Here is a 24,698-nt window from a genome sequence, read left to right on the forward strand (position 1 = left end):
CCACCTGCCAGTGACCACACAGGGGGGGGGGGGGTCTAATCCCTCCTGGCCAAACTAGTGCAGACAGGATTTAAAGCTGGGCTTGTGCACCTTCACAGAAGCTGCGATACTTCTGAACACCAAGTCCCACTGTCTCCAGTCAACAGCTGATGCATGAACCCATTAACTACTGGGTTCTCTTGACTCCATATGCTTAACATGCAGAAACAGCCCTCATCCTGTAAGTAATGGGTTAACATCAGTAACAATGATTGCTTCTTTAAGCTGGACTTGTGCACCTTCACAGGAGCTGCCATACTTAAAAACACCAAGTCCAACTGTCCTCCGATCAATGTCCATCGACACACCACACTAGAACTGTTCACTATTTGGAATGTTCTCTAATAAACCAGTAGATCTTTTTCTCCTTTTTCCTCTTCTCCGGCGCGAGCTTGTCCAAGATCTCAGCCAGCTTGGTCTCAATCTGTTCCTTAGGAAGTCCAGTCCTCTTAGGATTGAGCTTGACCAGTAGGTCTTTGGTGGTCATGGGTCTCCTCATGAGGTATCGCTTCACCTCCTCCTCGGTCAAGGGGACATGACTGGACATGGATATAAACAGAGCAGAGGCCAAAAAGTTTAAAAGGACAGTTTAACATTTTCCCCCATGTGAAAAAACGGATGCAAAATTTGTTTTCCTTCTTTATTCATAGATGCCAGACAGAATTTATGAAAAATCATCTCCAATGAGCTATTTTGTACCCTTGAAATGCCTGAAAGATGATATGAAAACACTTGTCAGGGCCTAAATTCAGGCTTTTGCCTGCAAACTAGCACCCCTGTTTATCAAAGGTTTCATCAAAATATTAAGCAAATAACTACTGTTGGTGTAGGCGATGGGACAAACTATCGCTTCCGAGGCGATCTGGATGTAGCTATCTTTCCGAAGCGAAGCTGAGGAAAGATAGCGTATAAATTCAGATTGCCGAGGAAGTGATAGTTTGCGATCGCCTGAAACCAAAAGGTGATTATTTGCTTTATATTCCACATCAGAAACATTTCATTTCTTCCGTCATTTTAGAGCAACAAGTCATCAATTAACAGCTAGCAAACGGTGTACGATATGTACAGTGCATGCAGTATGGTGGTGTGACCATATTATAGTTCGCGAGTGACCAAAGTTAGCGTACTAACACTAAAAGCGCTTAAAGAGGAGAGCAATACACAGCGTATACAATTAAAGTGCGCTGCCCTGTGTAGATAGGACTTCTATCTTCAGTGAAAGTGCGTTGCCCTGTGTAGATAGTACTACTATCTACACAGTGTAACAAACTTTTTGCTTCTCCCATTAATGATGGGCGAACTATCTTTCATCACGTGATTTACTTTTGACCAATCGTAGAGCAAGATTCTTAGTATGTGGAATATAAACACATATAAAGAGCCTTCAAAAACTTTGATAATACTTTTATTTACAACTGAATAATGATTAAGACCTTGCATCCCATGAGAATTTTAAATATTGAGTTTTCATACTTGTGTACTCTGAAACCCTGCACTTTTTTCAAATTAATACATCCCGGACAGTTTCATAAAAACATATTACAAGTTATCACAATATTTTCAGAGGAATTTAGAACAGCAATTTGATGATGAGAGAATGCATAAAGGAGACGGAATTCGTATCACAATAATCAAGAGATTCCAAGGCGAACAAGGAAGGGTAAGGTGAGAAAAAAAAGAAAGAAAGAATCCAAATGAGTGCATTATCCTTGTGTAAACTGTTATTAAAGTGACTCTGTAACATTGCCTCAAAATCCTGGATTTAGCTTATGCTGCAATCATAATTATAAACCTTTAGGTCAGTCAGGAATCCCATGACTTTTACAAGCCGATCACCTATATGATTATCAAGATATTTATGATTGGAAAATCAAAATTTCATTTTTTGTTTTCCTAACGGTTTTCATAACACTACAGTCTTTTGAGGAAAATGAGTATGGTAAAACCGGTCACTCAAAGATTTTTCCTTTCTTGAGGCACTTCATGATCATTTTGAAGCGCATTTTTTTAGGGCTTCAATATTACACCATATCACAGGCAGTGATACGCATAGGGCCATGCATCTCAGATTTAACATTGTTAAACGATGCCTTAAAAGAAAAAGATTTTGGAGTGAGAACTAAAACTTGTGTATTTTGTATAAGGTGTCTTACCCTGATGGTGTCTTGTTTGATGATGATCCAGGGATAGGGCTCTCTGTCCTTGGTCTCTTGGTAACAGGTGAATCGGTGGGGTTTGCCCTCTTCTTGCTCGGCACATCTAGTGATAACAATATCAATGATAATGACAAATTACATTAGTGATAAATGTCAACAATGACATGATACATACATGTTATATGATAATGATGATGAGAATGATGGCGATAGTGACAGTGACGATGAAGATGGTGGTGATGATGATGATGATGATGAAAGTGATGATGATCATGTTTGTAATTAATGGTGATGATGATGGTGATAGTGACGATGATGATGAGAATGATGATGATAGTGGTTATGATGATGATAGTGATGATAATTATGCTGATGGAGATGGTGATGATAATGATGATGATGATGTTTGTATTTAAAGGTGATGATGATGATGGAGATGATGATGATGGTGGTGATGATGGTGATGAGGATGATAATGATAGTGATAATGATGGTAATGATGGTGATGATGATGGTCGATGGCCACGATGATGATGAAAGTGATGATTGTGATGATAAATAATAATCACAAATTTCTAATCGTCTCCTGGTACTCTCAATGTCCTCTTTTCAAATTCATAAAGAATTGAATAATTCTACATACCTTTGTTTTCAAGCTTTGTAGCTGCATCTGATAAGGTAGAGTCTGTAACAGCGATGTTGTCTGGTACGGTGGGAGTCTGTGATCTACTGTGGCTTCCACTTCCAGACTTGGAAGGCGTCTTCTCCTTGGATCTTTGACCATGCTTCTTCTGAACACATTAATAATATTAATAATAATTTATGTATTTATTATCATTTTAAGATTTACTACGAAATAATCAATGATATTAAATAATTTAGCTTCATATTTCGTAAAATGGAATCTGATATTACCTCTATAACCACCATATATACCGTGGCTTATATCTCATTCATTATGTATGTTTATCATAATGTGTATGTTTATCACTGTCCTGTAATATTTCATGTATATATTTGTATTGTAATACTCTGTAACCAGTGGAAACCAAATTTCCTAAAAAGGACAATAAATTATTATACTTACAATGTACTTATTACCAAGTTAAAAATATAAGAAAGAAATAGGGGTCCATTTCATATAACTTTTTATCTATAACAAATGCTAAATTTCTATGACAAATTTGGTCTCAGCCAATCAGATGCCATGATTTCAGTAGCTTATAACAGTAGCTTGTAACTTGTTATTGTTATCAAGTTTTCTCTCAGCCAATCAGATGCCATGATTTCAGTAGCTTATAACAGTAGCTTGTAACTTGTTATTGATATCAAGTTTGCTCTCAGCCAATCAGATGCCATGATTTCAGTAGCTTATAACAGTAGCTTGTAACTTGTTATTGATATCAAGTTTGCTCTCAGCCAATCAGATGCCATGATTTCAGTAGCTTATAACAGTAGCTTGTAACTTGTTATTGATATCAAGTTTGCTCTCAGCCAATCAGATGCCATGATTTCAGTAGCTTATAACAGTAGCTTGTAACTTGTTATTGATATCAAGTTTGCTCTCAGCCAATCAGATGCCACGATTTCAGTAGCTTATAACAGTAGCTTGTAACTTGTTATTGATATCAAGTTTGCTCTCAGCCAATCAGATGCCATGATTTCAGTAGCTTATAACAGTAGCTTGTAACTTGTTATTGATATCAAGTTTGCTCTCAGCCAATCAGATGCCATGATTTCAGTAGCTTATAACAGTAGCTTGTAACTTGTTATTGATATCAAGTTTGCTCTCAGCCAATCAGATGCCTGATTTCAGTAGCTTATAACAGTAGCTTGTAACATGTTATTGATATCAAGTTTTATGAAACAGGGCCCTGATCATTATTGTATACATTCACTATGGTCTAGGTCACTATGATACAAGGGGCACTATAAAGAGGGCATTGGTGTGCATCAGGGATAGGAGAATTTGGTGTGCTCGTCTAACTTGGTGGACGCAATTGGAGAGAACAATTAATATGACAAAATCGGGAGGATGGCGGGAGTATTACTTCCACTCTCCTTATCTTTCTTTCCTTTCCTGTATTTCTTTTTATGTAGTTTTCCCAGGGGGGGGGGGGGGGGGAATAAGACGTTTGCAGACAGTGAAATAAAAAACACAGCCAAACACTACAATGTCTATGATATGCTTCTTGCTAATTTGGAAACCTGCATTTCATACCTTTAGGATTATTTTGTTTGCTAAACAAAATGTACATGTACTGCACTCTCCACATTTATGAGAACATAATAATCTTACAAATTTCATTCAAAATGTGTACAAATGTCCAACTATATTGGAGGTAAAATAGAGTAAAATGCAGAGAATTTTCCTAAAACACTGAATTTCAAGACTCTTTAGCATTAAAGGGATTGGGTATCTTTGTCTTAGATTCATAACAAAATCCTGGATTTAGCTCATGCTGCAATCATAATTATAAACCTTTAGGTCAAACATGAATCCCGTGACTTTTACAAGCCAATCGCCTGTCTCAGTATCAAGATACCTATGATTGGAATTAGAAATTTCAGAATTTGTTTTCCTAACGTTTTATTATAACAATACAGTCTATTGGAAAAAATTAGTATGGTAAAACCGAAGATTTTTTTTTTTAAAGGTACTCCATGATCATTTGAAGCGCATTTTTTTAAGGGCTTCAATATTACACCATTACACAGACACTGATAACAAGTAGGGCCATGCATCTCAGATTTGGCATTGTAAAACGATGCCTTTAATAAAACACATAAAGATGATGTTTACCTGAAGGAGCATAGCAGAGTGAATGTTCTTCTCATCGATATCACTGTCTGATCCTGAGCTTTCTGAACTACTCTCTAAAGCAATAAGAAATATCAACAAGTGACTGAGATGATTAATATCACTGTCTGAACTACTCTCTAAAGCAATAACAAATATCAACAAGTGACTGAGATGATTAATATCACTGTCTGAACTACTCTCTATAGCAATAAGAAATATCAACAAGTGACTGAGATGATTAATATCACTGTCTGAACTACTCTCTAAAGCAATAAGAAATATCAACAAGTGACTGAGATGATTAATATAATCATGAATTTGAATGAAGTACATACAAGACTGTTGGACATCTCATTGTTGAATAGCAATTAGGAAAGGATAATGATGTATCTCAGTATATATTACCAGGAGCCATGCTAGAAAAATGTGTGTTTTTAAGGGGGGTACATTTATTGTCTACATTCATTGCAAAAAACTATTTTTTATTGACGAGGGGCTGGAATGATCACCATGAATATAAATTGACTTGATCTTGCTGAAAAATCGCATGCACTAAACTAACACTGAATGTTCAACATTACAAACAAATGACATGTGCCAAACAATTTTGGTAGAAAATGTATAGTGGCTCAGTAATGAGCATAGAAAGATAAGGAAATCTGGGTAAGTGGGTCCGACATCATGTGCTTAACACAGGTCACTATGTGCAAAAGAGAGTTGTGGTTTTTATCGAAGATGATGCAGCGTACGTTTTTTTGTCCGATTGTTTTTATCCTTACCGGTTCAAACAACCAATCTACTGCAGGAAAAACAATCCAGAATAAATCATTATATAGCAAATTCTCTTCAAAATACGATTCCCATGTCAGAAATCAAGATTAGCTTTAAATATGAAACGATTGAGGAACAGAAAACACATGAAGAACTCACCATCACTTTTCTTCTCCTTGCTTTCTTTGGAGTCTTTTGGTTTGTCCCCTTCTTTACTGGTTTCTTTGTTCTCATCTTTTTTTTCTTCCTCTTCTTCGTCCTCTTCATCTTCTAATTGTTGGAGTTCTTGATCCAAACCCTTGATGTCTGTCTTTGCTAACTCCATCTCATCATCATCACTACAGGAGTTGAAAGGTAATGAAATAAGAATTTGACCACATGTCTTGATGAACAATATCACTTTTGCACATAGGCTTAGTCCAGGAGCTATATCTGGTTCCTGAAGGCAATCTGTTCAGTATTTATAATATCATACAATAGTTGTTTCTCTTTTCTGATTGTTTGTTTGCACATCAGGAGACAACAACCTCCCAGAATATCACCACCGGTCAAGTCTACCCCACCCCCCTCACCTGTAAGCCACCCTCTTAACCCTAATGCATACCTGCCAACATTTGAAAATGAGAATTAAGAATTTTTAGCACGATATGTCTTCGAAAACAGGCGTTCGCACATGCAGCGGCAGTGTAACTGGCAATACGCGGTAAATCTGTGCAAAAAAGCGAATACAAATTCGCTGCTCAATCATGCAGCCTTCAACGCACGCAATACGTGAACTCTCACATCGCGGCATATGATAAAACAAGCTTAATTTGACTTAAGCAACAACAAAAAAAGTTATAAAAAAAATATTTAATTTTTTTTTTTTTTTTTTAATTTAAAAAAAAATTGAAATTTTGAAAATCCAGGATATCCTGCATTTTGGGGTCCTAAAAATCCAGAAAAACAGGATATTCTGGATTATTCGAGAGGGTTGGCAGGTATGCTAATGAGGTCGGGAGGGGGAGGGCCATTTAATGGCCCCACCTCCACAAACATATGAGCTGCGTCTTAACCGCTTGAATTTCCAGATTCATGTTTCATGACTTTCTTCTTTCAAGTCTCCCGCACACTTTGATACCAAATATGAGCAAAATTTGCATATCACATAAGAAATACATTTTTTTTTTTTTTAAACGAGCAAGATATTTAAAAAATATTATTTTCATGTTTTTCATTATACTGTATTCAATATGTGTACCAATCTACAACTTCATATCGCCAACCATAGCCAAGATTTTTTTTGGGGGGGTCAAAATGCCCCCCCCCCCCCTTGTATTAGAAACCCTCAAAATACCCCAGCCTCATTAGGTTTAAAAATACCTAAATTGTTCTCAGACAACAATAGGCCACGTTTGTAATGTAATCACAGTCCTTTAAATTGCATTATTATGTAATCAGAGGGTTGGACAAACAAAGAACTTGTGGTGCATAGTAGCTTACACTCTGTGTGCATACATGTACATCACATGTGTTTGCTTTGTTCGAGGGGGTCTTTGATATTGCGCCCTGTGATTGTAAGTTGTTTGCTTTGGCTACTGGTATTTGATAGAGAGAGAAGAAAAAGGAGGCAGTTTCAAACTTGAATATAAAATATCTTTGAGACTAACGCTGTTAAAAACTACCTTCAAGTATTCATCAAATAAATCTGTTTTGGAATCATTGAAAACTACAGCACCCATCTTTAAAAAAAAAAGATGTCCACAGGGTACTTTAGGTGAGGCTAGCCCACTTTGGTAAATTTGTGTCTGAACAGAAAGTGGGCTACCGGTAAGCTTAGCCAAGGACTATAGGTGAGGCTAAGATCCCCTAATAGCCCCACCTACATGTATAGTCCGGAACTAAGACAAATTTTACCAGTGTAAAAAGCATGTAATTGTCATAAGGCTAGTTGTCCTGGGGGATGTTTCACAAAGATCCTGAGTTGAACTTATCGTAAAGTTGGACTTAAAAATTATGGAAAGCCTTTAGCATCTTGGAAAAAAAATGTGTAAATGTTATTTTAAAGGCATATCAAGTTGATTCAAATCATTCATATTTTCTATTACCAAGGAGATTTCATGTTCTTGATGTGGAATTTATGAAAAGTCTAAAATACTTGAATTTTTGCTTTTAAATATATTTATTTTAAGGATACAAATGGCTCTCCATAATGTTTAAGTCCAACTTAGAGTTAAGTTTGACTTAGGATCTTTGTGAACCCCCCCCCCCTCCCCTTATATTAGATGAAAGATAGATTTTTCTCTGGTTTACACCCACCTGGACTGTTCTGAGATGTAGTCAAACTCCCTGCCGTCGAAGTCTCCTTCATCACTCTCTTCCTCTGCTTCACTATCTGCATCTTTCTTCTTAGGCCTCTTCTTAGCCATCTTCTTCCCCTTGCCTTTGCCTTTCTTCTTAGACTTGGATTTCCCTGTAATGCAATTTTAATTTTTTTTTATCAGACACGCATTAGCATACGATAAAGACCCCCGTCTTACAAAGAGTTGCGATTGATCCAAATCAATCAAAAGTTTGCAGTCTCCCATCTCTTATGTACATACTTGAGATTGATAAGTTGTGATTGATATCAACTCTTTGTAATACGAAGCCCTGCTTTGGAAGTATGATATGTTGAGAGCCTGGACAGATAATCTTAGTTCTGGAAATGACTGAACAAAATAATTTTTATGAATCAAACAAAGTTCAAAACAAGAATTCAAGATAAGAAATAAATGGAAAATAGATGTGTAGTACACTAGTACACATTTGTCTTTCAAATGTCAATTGCAAAGTGGTAAAACTCTACTAATTGAATGTTTTAATGGACTAGCTCCCTCTTATTTAAATGTAGATAAATGCCTTGCCAAAACACATGAGTGCTGTGTTGGGGATCGAACCCATGACCTTTGCATATCAAGTCAAGTGCTAAAACCACTCGACTACGACACCTCTACCTCATTGGGAGGAATACATCCTACCAGGTAACCATGTCCACTGGATTACACTGATTTTATCTCTAGCAGGCATTACCAGTGCACGGTGGACAATACTAATGACTGGTCATTAGTAAAATCATGTTATAAAACAAATAATACACATCATTTTGTTCGGGCATTAGTAAAATTACCCACACTCGGTACCTTCAAAACAGTCCAAACACCCTTGGCTACCGCCTCGGGCGTGTTAGACTGTTCCAAATGTACCTTGTGTGGGTAATTCTTACTAATGCCCTCACTGCTGTGTATTATTTGTATACTAAGTACCTAGGTACCATGAAGAAGATCAGACTTACCCCCTCCATCCTCATCATCACTATCCTCTATCTCCTCCCCTGATGATAAGAAGTAATCATCCTCCGTTATGGTCTGCAAATATGGAGAGCAAATCAGAAATTTTTTAAACAGAATTTTTACAAATGAAATATATCTGCTTGATACAGGGTGATGGTGAGCACTAAAAAAAAAGGGGGGGGGGGGTTTCCTCCTCATCCACCCCCCCCCCCCCCCAAAAAAAAATGACATCTTACAACATTCCCCCTCCCCCTTTTGAGTAAAAAAATTGGGGAAAAATTGGGAAAAATAGGGTTACAATTGGGAAGAACTTGGAAAAGAAAATCGGGGAAAAAATTATTGTTAAAAAAAAAATTGGGTAATTATCAGGCCTGCTGATATGAAACTTTCCCTGCTCATGACGAAAACTCATCGTTTAAAATTGAAACCCCCATTTGACTTTCACTACTCCTAGAGCTAAGCCTAAAGTAAACACTAGCGCTAGACAATGTAATCCCCCTGCAGAGACCTTGGCGAGGTGATAGAGAGAGAGAGAGAGAGAGAAGCATTATAGAGGAAGAGAGGAAGGGAGAAAGAGTGATTGTTGTTATATCGCCAATTCTGGATCATTTTGCTTCGTTTGAACTTTCATTATGGTCTTCATCTAAATTATAAGTGACTTTTGGACATGAAAATATCTTAAAACAAGTAAAATTGGTTCAAACAACCAATCTACTGCAGGAAAAACAATCCAGAATATATCATGGCAATTTCCCCTCAAAATCTGTCAAATTTTTCAAGAGAAATCAAGAGAAACGAAATTGGGGTAGGGATACCCCACCTGATTTACATTGGTTCCTGTGTTATAGTGGTGGGGTATAGTTTTAACGAAAGCTTTTCATAATGCTTTTGTTAGTATATAGATACATATAAATCAAGAAATACTCTTGGAGCAGTATTTTTTCCTCTCTTTTACTTTTTCCATCCCCCTTCCCCTTTTATTCCAACTGATGGAGGAGAAGGGGGCACATTGCCCCAATAGCAATGCCAATGAAAACAATAAAGGCACTTGATGAAGAAGGATCTACTGGTATGATATTTCATACATTTGTGATCATGGGGGTGTTTCTTAAAGATTCTAAAGTCGAACTTAACTCTAAGTTGGACTTAAAGAAAGCCATTTGTAGCCTACTAATGAAATATATTCAAAAGCAAAAATTCAAGTATTTTAGAGTTTTCATAAATTCCACATCAAGAAAATGAAATCTCCTATGATAATAGAAAATATGAATGTTTTCTTTTAATCAACATTTTCAAGTATGCTAACGACTTTCCATATTTGTTAAGTCCAACTTAGAGATAAGTTCAACTGAGGATCTTTGTGAAACACCCGTCTGGTTAATAGAAAAATAATATTTGAAAAATTCAGAAAGAAAATGTAACAATACATCAATTAATCTTACTAGATCTGAGCCTTTTGATTTTGATGTCTTTTCCTCAACATCTTCTTCATCTTGTTTCTTGAGTTTCTTCTGCACCATGACTGAGAAATAATTCATTGTCTTGTCTCTCCTGTCGTCAAACACACAAAGTTATTAAACACATACATAAAAGTACACAAATATATCAGCATCTAATTTATGACAATCATATTTCCCAAGGACTATAAAGACATGGAACAACCTACAACAAGCAACTATCAACCAAACCTCCCCACTTTTATTTAAAATGCAGTTACTAAAGACCTTTTTTCCAAAATGTTATCGTTCCACCCTCCACCACCTCCAGTCAAAACTCTTCTTCGGAGTATTTAGGAGGAAAAGAATCCAAGATCCAAGACAAATACAACAATTATTTTATGTGGTGCTTAATAAACAGCTGATTGAGAACATATCAGAATGGGACAGGAAAGGGAAAAGGGTTACATGATTTGATATTATTTAAATATATTTGTGGCTTACACCCAGTAAATAAGATCGATTCTCAATTTAGTGTTCCTCAAGGGTTACTGTACAGTAGATTACTGTATTTCTATGAATGTTCTAAAACCCATCATAAGGCAATGCTCTGAGGTCAATTTTCTTCATTAACCAAATTTCTAACTTCACCCCTGGACCAAACGTTACACATACCTGTACATAACCCTAATATATCAGCCACTGACCTGATCCACTCCAAAAAAAGATGGACGCTTAGCAATTAAGGGTAATGTACATTGTAATGTTATTTTTGGTCTGTTATTGGTCTGATGGTTCATTTGTCTGGCTGGGCTGCAGTGGCGTAATGGAACAAATAAAATTGGGGGGGGGGGGCAGAATGGGCAAAAGTGAGAAGAAAAAAACCTAGCAAATCATGTCATTTCAGCTACATTTGTTAGAAATAAACCATGTTTGAAGTTTATTTTATAGTACGCCAGTGCTGGGCTGTAAAAATAACCGACACCTATACAAAACCTAAAAATGAAGCCCTAACCCAATCACATCTCTTTGATGAAATAAAGTTCAAATCTCGCTGGAGCAAATGCTTTGATCAGAATGTTAAATGTACCTGCCGAACTCCTCCTCCGCTTCTTCTGCATTCAAAGTCTTATAGGTCTGCATTGCTATGAAGTTATACCAGGAGTCTACCGGGTACGCCTCAAACGTCCCGTCGGCTAGCTGAGAGAGGATGAAGTAGCTTGAGTTCTCATTTATCTTTCCCTCCTTCCTTCCACGATACCTGCATCAAAATGTTAGACTTTAGCAGGCGGTGCGGAGACAAGAGTTTCAAAATATTGAAAATCAGGGCCCTGTGTTGATATCAATCGCAATTATGTACATAAGAGAGAGGGGACTGAAAACTTGCAATTGATTGGAGGACTTCCGATTGATTTGGATCAATCGCAACTCGTAATAATAACTAAGAAATTGAAAGTTTAAGAAATGTTCTGTACAGAGCAAATTGGAGAGAATATATGTCACAACGTTGCCAATTTGTGTTTTAATGATGACAACTCCAAAAATTCACTCATTTGTTTGTCTCGTCTTTCTGCTTTTATTAAAACCAATTAAATATCAGGGTGCACTTCCCCTTTAATTGCTGTTGTCTCATTCAACCTACCATTCACCCCTTTAATCCCCTGATAAATGCAGCAAATTTACAAATGTAATTGACTTTCATATAAGCATTTATATTAGGATAAAATAACATTTCCTTCTTTGCAGAAAACTATCAATAAGAAGAAGAAAATCATACTTCATTTCAGGACCTAATAAGAAGAAGATAAGAAGAAGAAATTATCTTTTCAGGAGCTAATATCATCAATAACCCATGCATGTATTTAATCCAATATGGCACTGTTTATGATGCAAAAGTAAAAATGGAGTTCAGAAAATGTACAGATCTGCTTTAATACTTTTTAGCTGTCTTGCCATCAGCGCCTCCCTGTTTAAGAATCCAAGGCTGGTCTTCTTCTTTGTACTTCTGGGCGATGACCCCGTACTTCTTCTGCCTTGCTACCTCTCTCCTCTCTCGGCCAAATTCACTCCCCTCCCCAAACTTAGGAAGGTCGTCCAGCTCCGTCTTGTAGTGAATCTTGTTGTTTTCTCTCTCCATCTTTGCCTGGATAATAATAATAATAGGCATTTCTATCGTGCCGTCTATCTAGAAATTCTATTCTGAGGCGCATTTATTATTACCCCGGCTTTAGCCTAGCCGCCATTACAGAGCTCTAGCATTTCAAGGAATTAATTCCTGCAAGGTACCCATTTACCTCACCTGGGTTGAGTGTGGCAAATGTAGATAAATGCAGTTTGAAGGGGAAATGATGGATAGTTAGGACTGAATAGTACATGGATTTGTCAATGAAGATCTACGCAGCCCTTGCAAACCAACACACTTTGACAATTCAATATGTAAGCATGTAAACACAATTTATAAGTATGTCTGTCACGTTGACAAAGAAAGAAAATGTGGGAGAGAGAGAGAGAGAGGGAGAGAGAAAGAAAGAGAGGGGGGGTGGTAGAAAGATTGGATCAGAAGATGAGCGGATAGAAAGATCATTACTATTGTACTCTGTGACAAAGAGTGCCAACAACAACCCCTCCTACCCCCAAAAGGTTATTATTCTGTTCACCACTGTTATCAGTTCAATTCAAGTTCATTCTTTATATCGTGAATACAGGGATGTGCTTTTTAAAAGCACAATGGTGCTAATATTCCATGAATAATACTATTTTCTGAATGAGGATTATCAAATTATAAAATGGTTTGGAAACGATGATTGATACAACACTACGGGTACTCTATTAAACCCATCATAAATACCTGCTTCCATTTAGAGAGGTTAACATTGTCATTTCTGTTGAATTGCATCACACTGTATTTCTTCCTCTGGTTCCTACCATGAAAAGAATGAAAGATGATAATTAGATTGATTGATTGATTGATTGATTGATTTTATTCCATTTCATACATTAATTGTTTGCAAAATAAAAACAGTTGACAAAGTAAGATCAAAATTATGAAATGAAACAGGAACCTACTGGAAAGCATAGCTTTTTTTTGTAGGTTCCCAAGAATAAATATAATACCTTGGAAATATACCTTGGAAGGGCATTTAAAGTTAAAAACTTATTTGCCTCTCGTTGACATTCGGATGAAGAATCCATATTTTGACACATGTTTAGTGGCGCTATACAGCAATTGACGAACATGGACAAGCGAAGAACTCCTCTGGGAGTAATATGAACATTATTTTCATGAATCATTTTAAAGTGTCTTAATAATCACAGTAAAATAGATATAATATAATAACATTTTCATAAACCTTTTTAAAGTATCTAAATAATCAAAATATACAAAAAGACCAGAATTACAAAACGGGGCACGAAGGTCAGGAAACTGACATAATAAGATAAGACAAGACATGACAAAGCAATTTATAACAGGACAAGATAAACAAGACATGACAGGACAAAACAAAACAAGACAAGAACAAAGCTGAAGAACAAAGATAGTGAAGGAGTGGGGAGGGGATGATTCTTCAATACTTAATGTTTTTTCTACATACAACACCAACAATTATCATTCAACTTTGCTTCAGAAGTTAGAAATGCTACAGGATTATTTTTTTGTTTCTTTAATGATTTTGTTCACCCCCATTTTGGATAACTTTTGACCATATACAGTTGGAACTAACATCAGACGACCTTTAGAGGTTAGAACTTATTTCATACAGGTTATTTCTATCTTAAATAAATGTATACAAAGAGACATGAATAATGATAATATTGGGGTTGTGTTTCCAAACAGCTTGCTGTGGATATGTCCGAACAACACTTCCAAATAAATGTAGCGATGTCAAAATTTGCGATGTGTTATTGTTTTTATAATAAGTTTGTTTGCCTTCTTGCACTATTCACATTTCATAGTAAGTTATGGGTGACAACGCAGGCATTTTGTAACATTCTAAAAGATAGTTGAAGAATTGCTGCAAATGACCAAACAATGGAGTGACAAATAATTGATTTAGGGGTCGGGTTATTCCTATGTTGTACAAAATCATAAAAATGTAAAACTAGCTGAAAAGACTTGATGGTATTAAAACATGTAGCATACATACTGTATAAGATAAGAATAAAAAGGTCCTGCTTGAGGTGCTCAAGAATACTTACTGAGGGAATCTGAAATCAAATTCCTTCACATCCCCAGGATTGGGTCTGGGAGTGGATGATAAAGATGATGTGCTCTGCAGAAACGAAAAGAAAAGTTTATATTGGTGGTGGTTGTTATTTTTTGTTTTTTACCTGACTGCTAAGAAAGCATAAATGCTTGTAAGTAAGCAACCAAACGGCCGACGGCTTTAGGTCCTCTCCGAGGGACTTGGTAATGAGGATTAATGTCTTACCAAAGGGCACTAGCGCATCGCCTTGGTTTCGAACCAGGGCCACCGGATTACGAAACCACTGCTCTACCGACTGATCTATCGCGCCTCCTCGATATTGTAGAAGATCATAAAGAGAATGAAAGAGTGCCATTACAGCAGCAATGCTAAAGCTGGGGTGACAAGACTGGACTGGAGGGCCTGTGCTTTCTTTTTTTTAATTGATATCAATAACATGTTCAAATTATTATTATTTACATGTAGCTACTGAAATTGTTGCATTTGATAGGCTGTGAGTGAAAATTGGACTTGTTACTAACAAAAAGTTGAATGAAACAGGACCCCAGCAACTTCAGACATGACAGACACAGGCGCTATCTATAATTGAAATTATTAAAGGCATCGTTTAACAATGTTAAATCTGTGATGCACAGCCCTACATGTTATCAGTGTCTGTGATGGTGTAATATTCAAAATGATCAAGAACTGCCTCAAAAAAGTAAAAATCTTTGAGTGACCGGTTTTACCATACTCGTTTTCCCCAATAGATCATAGTGTCATGAAAACCGTTAGGAAAACACAAAATTTGGTTTCGATTTACAATCATACAAGTCATGTAAATATCTTGATAATCAGACAGGCGATCGGCTTGTAAAAGTCACGGGGTTCCTGACTCACCTAAAGGTTTATGATTATCATTGCAGCATGAGCTAAATCCAGGATTTTGTTTCAGAATCTGAGACAAAGTTACTGGATCCCTTTAATACAATCACATGGTAATAAACACGGGATAATGATATGATGGCAGGGCCATCAAGGAGAACAGTACGATTACTGATGAGGCTACCCTGGGAAAACAAGACATATCATTATCATTATCATTATTATAATTATAAAACAGCAAACAAACTTTCTATTTGTTTGCTGTTTATGTGATGTACTATTGATTTGCTGTATACGCTACAATATTTACTTAGGATATGAATAAGCATCCACAAATCTATAGTTTGCACACAAAACAAAAGTCATCAAAATCCTTAAAGGCATGACCTGTATTGCATTGTAATTACTACCCGGTATGCAATGCACACAAAAATAAAGTCTGTAAACATAAATCATGTAATTCCAGGCACTAACTAAAGCACACAAGTCATAACAGATGGCATCACTTTGAATAAACAGAGATTACTCATATCTGTCATTCAGTGTGACTGATCACGTTTTATCGGCTGGAGTTCAAGGACATCTAAGCAGCATTCTAAAGGCGGTATCTCACTGAGCGGCGAATGCTTACGAACGCTACAAATTTCGCCAGATCTTAGCGAAGATTGTCAACTATTTGCCAATCCTTTGCCACTATTTGTGAATGTTTGGGACCTTTTATGGACCCTGGCAAAACTCCAAATTTGCAAGCATTCGTCACTGTCAGAAAAATAATCAGAAAAGCCAGCAAAACAAACAAAAGTACAAAGCTTGTCAAAAATCACATTATAAATGTACTGCACTGCCGATGTACAGTGAAAAGTACAAGCTTGAATTCATTACAAGATTTTGAATAGCTAGACAGTTTGTATAGGTAAAATACATGTATTATTAATGGACCCTCATTGAAATTCCAAAAAAAGCTGCAGTAATGCATGAATGTATGTGTGTTTTATAAGTCTACTGTCTACATTATTTACATATCACCAATATTTAGGGGAAAAAATTACTTTTTCTGAAGACAAGCCTGAAGGTGACTGATTGAAAGAGACTTTTTTTTGTCTTCATCAGCTCGAGATTGCCAAATGGCTCGCTATTTCTGATTTGGGAAATAAGCACGAAGTTACAAATCGCGTCATCATCAGCTTGAGACTCGACCTCGACCTCGAAACTCAAGAAATAAGCTCAAAATATTTTGCACAGCGTTCGCGCATAGTGCGAGTCTTCGGTCTGGTGAAGACGAGCAGACAAATAGAGGGATATTTTGCAAACTAGCCCATGATATCTTGGAATGATTATCTCGACCAAATATCCCGCTAATTGTAACTGCGGGCTGATGAAGACGCAAATTAGCTGGGTAATTTGCGATCAGGATAGTTAAAAAAGCGGGTTATTTGGCAATCTCGAGCTGATGATGACAGGCTTAGAGAACTTCAATTATCTTATCATTTCCTCAAATCTAATCCCTCTCCAGCATATCAAACTCATATTGCCACTTGATAACAATTTCTTTTTAGCACACACACATGTACATGTTACTGATAGGCTGTCAGGTTTCTAATTTCCTTACTGTATTGTGCTGAAAAGAGGACAAAGAAGTATTTTTAAACATGTCATAAACTGTCAGACTGTCAACCAATTCAAAACATACAACCATGCGGTACAATGGTCTGAAAATCAAGACTATTACTTATTGGCTCTTTAGCTCCTAAGTCGATTTTACAACTAATAGTCATTATTTTCCCACTTATAGACATTTTCAAGCCCCCTATTTTTAAGGGGAGATCTAAATTAGTATTATCTTTCAAATGCCATTGGAATTTAACCTTTTCATTTTTTTGGCCTGCAAATGGGACATTTACCTTTAAAGCAAACCATGTGAATGTTTCACCCTACAGCTCTCTTCCATGCCTAGCGCAAGAATGTTGTCAACTCTTTTTTAAAAAAAAGAGAGAACATCCTTTGTGCACTATAGGATTAGGAAGTATCATATTGCATGGAATGACAAGTCAACATGGGTGTCATAATTCTTCAATTCCTCACAGTTCAGAGTATCTGGTTTCTTGTTTCCCTGATTTTCAGAGCTCCAATTAAATGCCACAAGTCCCTATAAGGATTCTGCAAAAACCTTCATGCAACACTTCATAACCATTCAAGTGCTACTGAAACAAACTTCTATCAAGGAACATTTTTTAAATCGTTGATTGTACAATTCATGCTGTCTTTCATCATCATTACATTTTAGACTGAACCTGTGATCAAAATTTTTGTTTTCCATCAGAGATGGATTTCTACCATAAGGAATATACTTTTTTGATAAGCATCTTAAGGGAGGTAAGCGAACATTATTTATGTAATGTTTTGGGTTTTAATTTGGCCTGCAAAATTACCCCCCCCCCCCCTCCCCAGAAAGAAGAAAAATCACCTCTAACTGAGCCACAAAGTTGTAGTATTTAACTATGTTTAATTTTTCATCATCTTGATAAAAAACTACATGTATGATCATTTCCAATTAACAAAGAAAATACCCCCATCCCCCAAAAAAGGTATCTGCTCCCCCCCCCCCCCCACCCCCAGCAAATAATATTTATTTGACAAGCTGTAAAGATACAAATTTGATCAAATATGGAAGTACTGTTTTTAGTTGAGAAGAAAAGCAGATTAATAATGGGCACTGAAAGGGCTAAAGACCTTTCTTTCACTTTGTGTAATAAATTCATTCTTTCTGATTAATTATTATTCATTTTTGTATCTTGTTGGAGTTTGGTCTAATCCCCCAACCCACCATAGTTTGATTGGTCTAGTGAAACCCCTAAATGATGATTATCAAAGACCCACAATGTCACATTGTCACAATAAGAGAGAATGCTACATTTTCAAACTATTTTGAGATACTGTCTTACATTTACTCATGCTCATAAAAAGTATGTTCCTCATTTCCTTTTAATTTGTCTTAGAATAAACAATAAACAGTCTTCAAAGTCTGAAAGGGAAATTCAACCTTAATAACAAACAACTATACCCTAGCTTTAACTCATTACACTGTAACTGACATTTCTCAAACATAAATTAATTAATACAAATATGCTAATACATTCACTGGAATGACTGGATATCAATGACCACTATCAGAAAGTCAAAATTTTAAAGAATTTCAACAAACAATGCCATGATTTCATATTGAGATGGAATTACTTGTGATATGATATCATTGAAAAAATTGATTGAAAAAGATATTCAGATGTGGCTGTGCTCCAATATGCCTCCATCTATGTTCGATTGATCCCTTGACCTTTAAAGGTACTATGTCCCTTTTGCAGCCAACTTCAAATTCTGTAGAACTTTGCAGGTATTATGAATATGTCACACATGTCCTCTCTGTGAAATTTAAACATTAGCAGTGTCCTAATATTCAAATTATGCAAGGAAACCCGTTTACTTGCTAGACTTCACTGTCAGACACTATTGCGTGAATGACTGGCTTTTTTCTTCTTCTTTGGTAATAACATACATAAAATGAGCTGTAAATGGTACATGAGCATTTGTCTACATCAATAACCCACTTCTTGTAATGGCCAAAATTAAACTGATTGAATTTTTGCGCAGCATAAAATGTACAACCATTCAGTACAATGGTCTGAAAATCAGACTACTTATTACTTACTGGCTCTATAGCTCCTGAGTCGATTTGACATCTAATAGTCATTATTTTCCCACTTAAAGACATTTTCAAGCCCCATTTTCTTAGGAAAGTTCCAAATTAGTATTATCTTTCAAATGCCGTCAAAATTTAACCTTTTCATTTTTTTGGCTTGCAAATGGGACATAAACTGTACCTAGTACCTTTAATATTCTACCTCATGAACAAAAACTTGTTCCAATGATTTTCTGTTTCATGCTCAAGGAGTTGATCCAAGCTTGGTTAAAATTAATATGCTTCAATGGTTTTGATGTCACAATGGTAACAAGATATTTTCTGTGATTTTTAAACAAAACTTTTACCCACCTGACTAGTTACATGCAAATCTTTATTCAGTTCATTCTTTTCCTTTATTGCAAATTGAACCCAGTTTGATAAAAAGCTATTTAATGGATCGCAAGTTGTTACAGAACCAAACAGTGGGACAGACATATGGAAAGACGGGCAAACAAACAGATGGACATACACCATAAAACATTATGAATCTTGCACAACAGTGGCAAAGGCATAACAAAACACATACTGAGACACCATTAAATTAGAACTTTTGTCTGGTCTGATTTAGACTTCTTGTAAATGTATTTTCAAACTACCAGTCACTCAATCAGTGACATAACTACAAGGGGGGGGGGGGGGCAAAAATAGAACAAAAATAAAAAGAAAGGAACATCAAGATAAGGGGCAAATACAAAAGAAGAGAAAAGGGGGAAAAGGATGAGAAAAGAAGACATTTGGACCAGCTTATACAAAGTTCTGCCCCTTAAAAGTACTATGTCCCATTTGCAGGCCAAAAAAATGAAAAGGTTAAATTCCAACGCCAATTGAAAGATAATACTAATTTAGAACTTCCCTAAAAAGGGGGGGGGGGGCTTGAAAATGTCTTTAAGTGAGAAAATTAGCAAATAATTACCGTCGTTGAAGGTGATGGGACAAACCATCACTTCTGAGGCAATCTGGATGTAGCTATCTTTCCGAAGTAAGCTGAGGAAAAATAGCGTATACATTCAAATCGCCGAGGAAGTGATAGTTTGCCATCGCCTGAATCCAAATGATGAGTATTTGCTTTATATTCCACAACAGAAACATTTCACTTCTTCCATCATTTTAGAGCAACAAGTCATCAATTAAACAGCAAGCAAATGGTGTACGATACCGTACGTACAGTGCATGGAGTATGGTGGTGTGACTATATCGTTCGTGCGTGAACAAAGTTCGCGTACTAACACCAAATGCGCTTAAAAAGGAGAGCAATACGCAAAGTATAGAATTAAAGTGCATTGCTCTGTGTAGATAGATAGTACTACTATCTATACAGTGCAATGCACTTTTCTTCTCCCATCAATGATGTGCGAACTATCCTTCATCACGTGGTTTACTTTTGACCAATCGTAGAGCAAGATTCTTAGTATGTGGAATATTATAACGACTATCAGTCGACTTACATGTAAGAGCTATAGAGCCAGTAAGTAATAGTCTGATTTGCAGACCATTGAACCGAATGGTCATACATTTTATGCTGCGTAAAGATTCATCAATTTAATTTGGGCCATTATAAGAAGTGTGTTATTGATGTAGACAAATGCTCATGTACCCTTACAGCTCATTTTATGTATGTTATTACCAAAGAAGAAAAAAAGCCAGTCAGTCACTCAATAGTGTCTGACAGTGAAGTCTAGCAAGTAAATGAGTTTCCTTGCATAATTTGAATATTAGGACACTAATAACGTTTTAATTTCACAGATAGGACATACATGACATATTCATAATTCATGCAAAGTTCTACAGAATTTGATGTTGGCTGCAAAAGGGACATACTATCTTTAAGGATAAGGTTTGAGTGCTGGTAATGAAAGAAAAAAAATTCTCACAGAATCCAACAAAACTTACACTAAATATTCAAGATTATTAATAAATGACACATTCCAAACAATTTCGGTATAAATGTAGGCCTGGCATGTAGGGGCTGAGTATTGAGCATAGAAATATTTATAAGGAAATCAAGATAATGGGGCTTTCACATATACACTGTGGGGCCCGTACGGCAAGTAAAAACAGACATTTTGGGACTTTTCGGCCAGTATCCGACCGTCTACCGTAAGGTTCCTAGAGGCGTCTGAACAATTTTTTAAGCCGTACGGGCACCGTGGTGCAGAGTTGGCTGCTCCCAATTCTCCCGGCGCTTTTAACCAACCGTTAGGCCGTAGAAAGCCCGTAATGCGGACTCCGGACAGGCCTCTCACAATTTGTTGTTGTTGTCAATTCTCATGAAAAATCTTTACAGACGACTTGCGGTGCTCAAGGGTTCCGTACATGCCTGTCAAGAGCCCCGGGTGATATGACTAACAACAGGCGTGTTTCGTCCGGGGTCATTTGAAATGAATATTGCCCGTGCGGGTCCCTCACAGCGGCGTCTCAAATTGTACAACGCAGCTTTAAATACAGGAGGTGGGGATGCCAGAGGACACATAGTTCAGTCGAGTATTTTACAGGTTTAAAAGTTTAAAAAGTTGATTCCTTGCCTCACACACTGTACATGCAGTGACAGAGGTCAATGAGACAGAAATAACCGTCTGGTATGTGTCTGGGTCTGGTACTGGTATTGCCAACAGTAAATATTAATGAATTAGATCTAGTTCTTTCCTTCCATTTTTACTTGTTCAAAAAGTCATAGATTTAGTAGTCGTACATACATTGATGGCTCAATTTCAATTTTAGCCTGTATTGGGGCTTGCCTGGTTCGGTGTGGCTAGCCGCTGTGGAGTGAATGTACTTTCGTGCGAAGTTTTAAACGTAATCATGGACTTTGTCCGGACAATGACACCCCCATTCCCTCGGGCCTGTCAAATTATGAATGTAATTTTGCGACATGAAATATGATTGTTTTTAGGCTCTTACGGATGGATTGGCGTAGAAGGAAAAAGTAACTTTAGAGCTGGATATCTCCTATTGTAATGTATGGAATTTCTGGAGTCGGCAAATGGGTGAGTTGTCTTAGTTAGAGAAAAATACTTTCTTTTAAACTTTGTTTTTTTATAAATAAATCAGTAAATAAAAACTAGAATCTAAGTTAGATTTTGGTATTCATGCTGGTATTGGCCTCCCTAATTTGAATACACTCACAACACGTAAATTCACACAATCATGCCGATGCGGTTGATCGGCAAAGTTGAACTTGAAAGTAGACTCACAATTTGAATTTTTTAATTAATTTTTCTAAAACATCGGAAAGTTGAAAAAATTGTTGTATTTTACTACTAGAGTAAAGGAGCCCGTTTTCGGCCACTTAAGACAAAATCCTATTTTTAGGACCCTTTACTTCCTATTTATTATCATTTTTTGTTCAAATCATGAAGCAAATATTATTATTATTTAAACAAAACAAGAATCCCAGAAAAAAATCACGAATTGCCATGACAATATTCATTTCAATTTTCACTGTTTCGGAGTCAGTTTTCGGCATAGCGTACCAGTTTTCGGCCGCATGTACAAAGTCAATAGGAAGCGCGCACACGCGCCGTGCGTTTCCGCGCTGATCTATAACACTAGCGGGCGGAGCAGATATCCCACGCGGGAGCTCCCCGGAGCTCGCCAGGCCGAAAACTAGTACTGTGGTGATCGGATATTGGAATCTGAATTAGACAGAGATATCGTGTGTGCGTTGCGGTGTGCGGCTGCATTGATTTAATACATGCGATGAGATACTTTTGAGCTTGCGACTAGCACAAAATTGGGCTCTAAATCTGAAAAATACTTGAAATAAAGCTCATTTTATGGTACCCATATTTCTTACAGACACGCGTAAGATACTCGATTTTTCAGATTCGGGTAGCGGGACCGCCGATTACATCGCTAAAATGTGATATTTTAGGATATATTTTTCATTGCAAATGTGGTTCTTCAGTGACACTGGCATGTGGTATGGTATGTGTGGGATATGTGTTATGCTATTATGCGATGTATTTTAGAGTGATTTTACCTTGCATCCAACCAATCGGCCGAAAACTGGAGCTGGCCGATTACCGGCTCCTTTACTCTATTTATGGCGTCATCGATTATCACTAAACTTCTGATTTTGAGTAAAATTAGTTGAGTTTTGTACAGTGGTGTCTAAAATGTTGAGAATAAAGAGTACAGCTTCTAATACACAGCCAGGAAAGTAATGCACCTTTGTGTGGCTAAGTGTAGATACATTGTATATGTTTTGCCGTAGGCGTAGCACGATCGCGACTAGACCGAAAGCTTCAGTCTCTATACCGTCGGTTGTTCCACTGAGACTACGTCTGGCTCCACTAGACCTCCGGTTATAGAGACAGAACGATCGCCTATGCCAGCCTATGTTGAAGATATCACGGCTAGATTTTAGCCGTTAGGCCCCTCCCACAAACATGAACAAACTTGCCACGGCCGTATTGTTATGCCCCGAAAATCCCCCAAAATGTCATTTTACCTCGTGCATATCCTATTTTACATTAGGCCTAGGCTATAATACACCGGTTCCATTTACTTACTTGATTGAAATAATCCGTTTAATGGTCCCTTTTAAGGAAATTATGGGTCAAAATCGACATCCATGTTGAAAATCTTGCAAGCCGTGTTAAACTCTCGCTGCCGTCTTCTTCTTCTTCTTGATTTGTTTTTGTTTGGCAATCAGTCACAGTTGACTATTTTTGCCACACACTATTTTATGAATTATTTATATATATACATATATGTACAATTTCATGTCATAAATGACTATTTTTAGGATTCTTTCTCTTTCCATCCTCTTTCCTTCCTCTTTTTTTCTTTTTAGACTCTATAACTTTTTTTAGAGAGAAAATTCAATAAATTAATAATTTTGGAAAGAGACGACGGCCTAGCAAGTTGTGAATGAAAAACGCCTATAAACTAAAACTAAACGTACGTACTTGTGTTTACGCGCACGTGCGCGTTCAAATATCACCTCACGTATGCACATGTGTACTTCGCACTTACCCCCACCCTTTTCAAAATGCCATCTTACCAGTCTTTGATGTATATTTCGCAGACTTTCGGTTTTAACCTAGGTCACTCCGGCATAGGTGAGGGGGTGCCAGCTAGCATGTGATGTTGGAGGTGATCACCGAATTGTTAGAAAAAGTAAATGGTCAAATTAGTTACAAGTATTGTGGGCTTTATTGGTGCAAGAAAAGGAAAAGAGAAGATAAGAAGGAAAAAAAAAAAAAAAAAAAAAAAACCTCAACAACAATTTAATTGTTTTGATACAGCAACTATTGCTTTTTGTTTAACTATTTCTGAAAGTTTAAGTAGTGTCATGATTTCCTGTGGATGTGATAAATCAGTTTCTACGAGTAACATAGTTTCTATTATGTACTTTGGGCATTCAGTGAGAAAG

The 24,698-nt window shown here is 36.8% G+C and overlaps 1 protein-coding gene across 1 annotated transcript in view; it reads right to left on the reverse strand.

Annotated features, from left to right (window-relative positions):
• LOC105438653 (general transcription factor IIF subunit 1) overlaps window positions 1-24,698 on the reverse strand; it is a 34,174-nt gene continuing 9,476 nt past the window's right edge. Inside the window, exons 2-13 of the mRNA XM_030996150.1 lie at window positions 14,714-14,787; window positions 13,365-13,437; window positions 12,454-12,659; window positions 11,607-11,777; window positions 10,523-10,631; window positions 9,083-9,155; window positions 8,068-8,221; window positions 5,929-6,107; window positions 4,999-5,072; window positions 2,839-2,986; window positions 2,193-2,298; window positions 1-578 (exon numbers count right to left, since the gene is read on the reverse strand). Of these exons, the coding sequence (XP_030852010.1) occupies window positions 365-578; window positions 2,193-2,298; window positions 2,839-2,986; window positions 4,999-5,072; window positions 5,929-6,107; window positions 8,068-8,221; window positions 9,083-9,155; window positions 10,523-10,631; window positions 11,607-11,777; window positions 12,454-12,659; window positions 13,365-13,437; window positions 14,714-14,787 (1,581 nt within the window). The 3' untranslated portion in view covers window positions 1-364. The remainder of the gene's footprint in view (window positions 579-2,192; window positions 2,299-2,838; window positions 2,987-4,998; window positions 5,073-5,928; window positions 6,108-8,067; window positions 8,222-9,082; window positions 9,156-10,522; window positions 10,632-11,606; window positions 11,778-12,453; window positions 12,660-13,364; window positions 13,438-14,713; window positions 14,788-24,698) is intronic.

Source organism: Strongylocentrotus purpuratus, unplaced genomic scaffold (genome assembly GCF_000002235.5).
Source record: "Strongylocentrotus purpuratus isolate Spur 01 unplaced genomic scaffold, Spur_5.0 spur5_scaffold_3, whole genome shotgun sequence".
Taxonomy (NCBI): domain Eukaryota; kingdom Metazoa; phylum Echinodermata; class Echinoidea; order Camarodonta; family Strongylocentrotidae; genus Strongylocentrotus; species Strongylocentrotus purpuratus.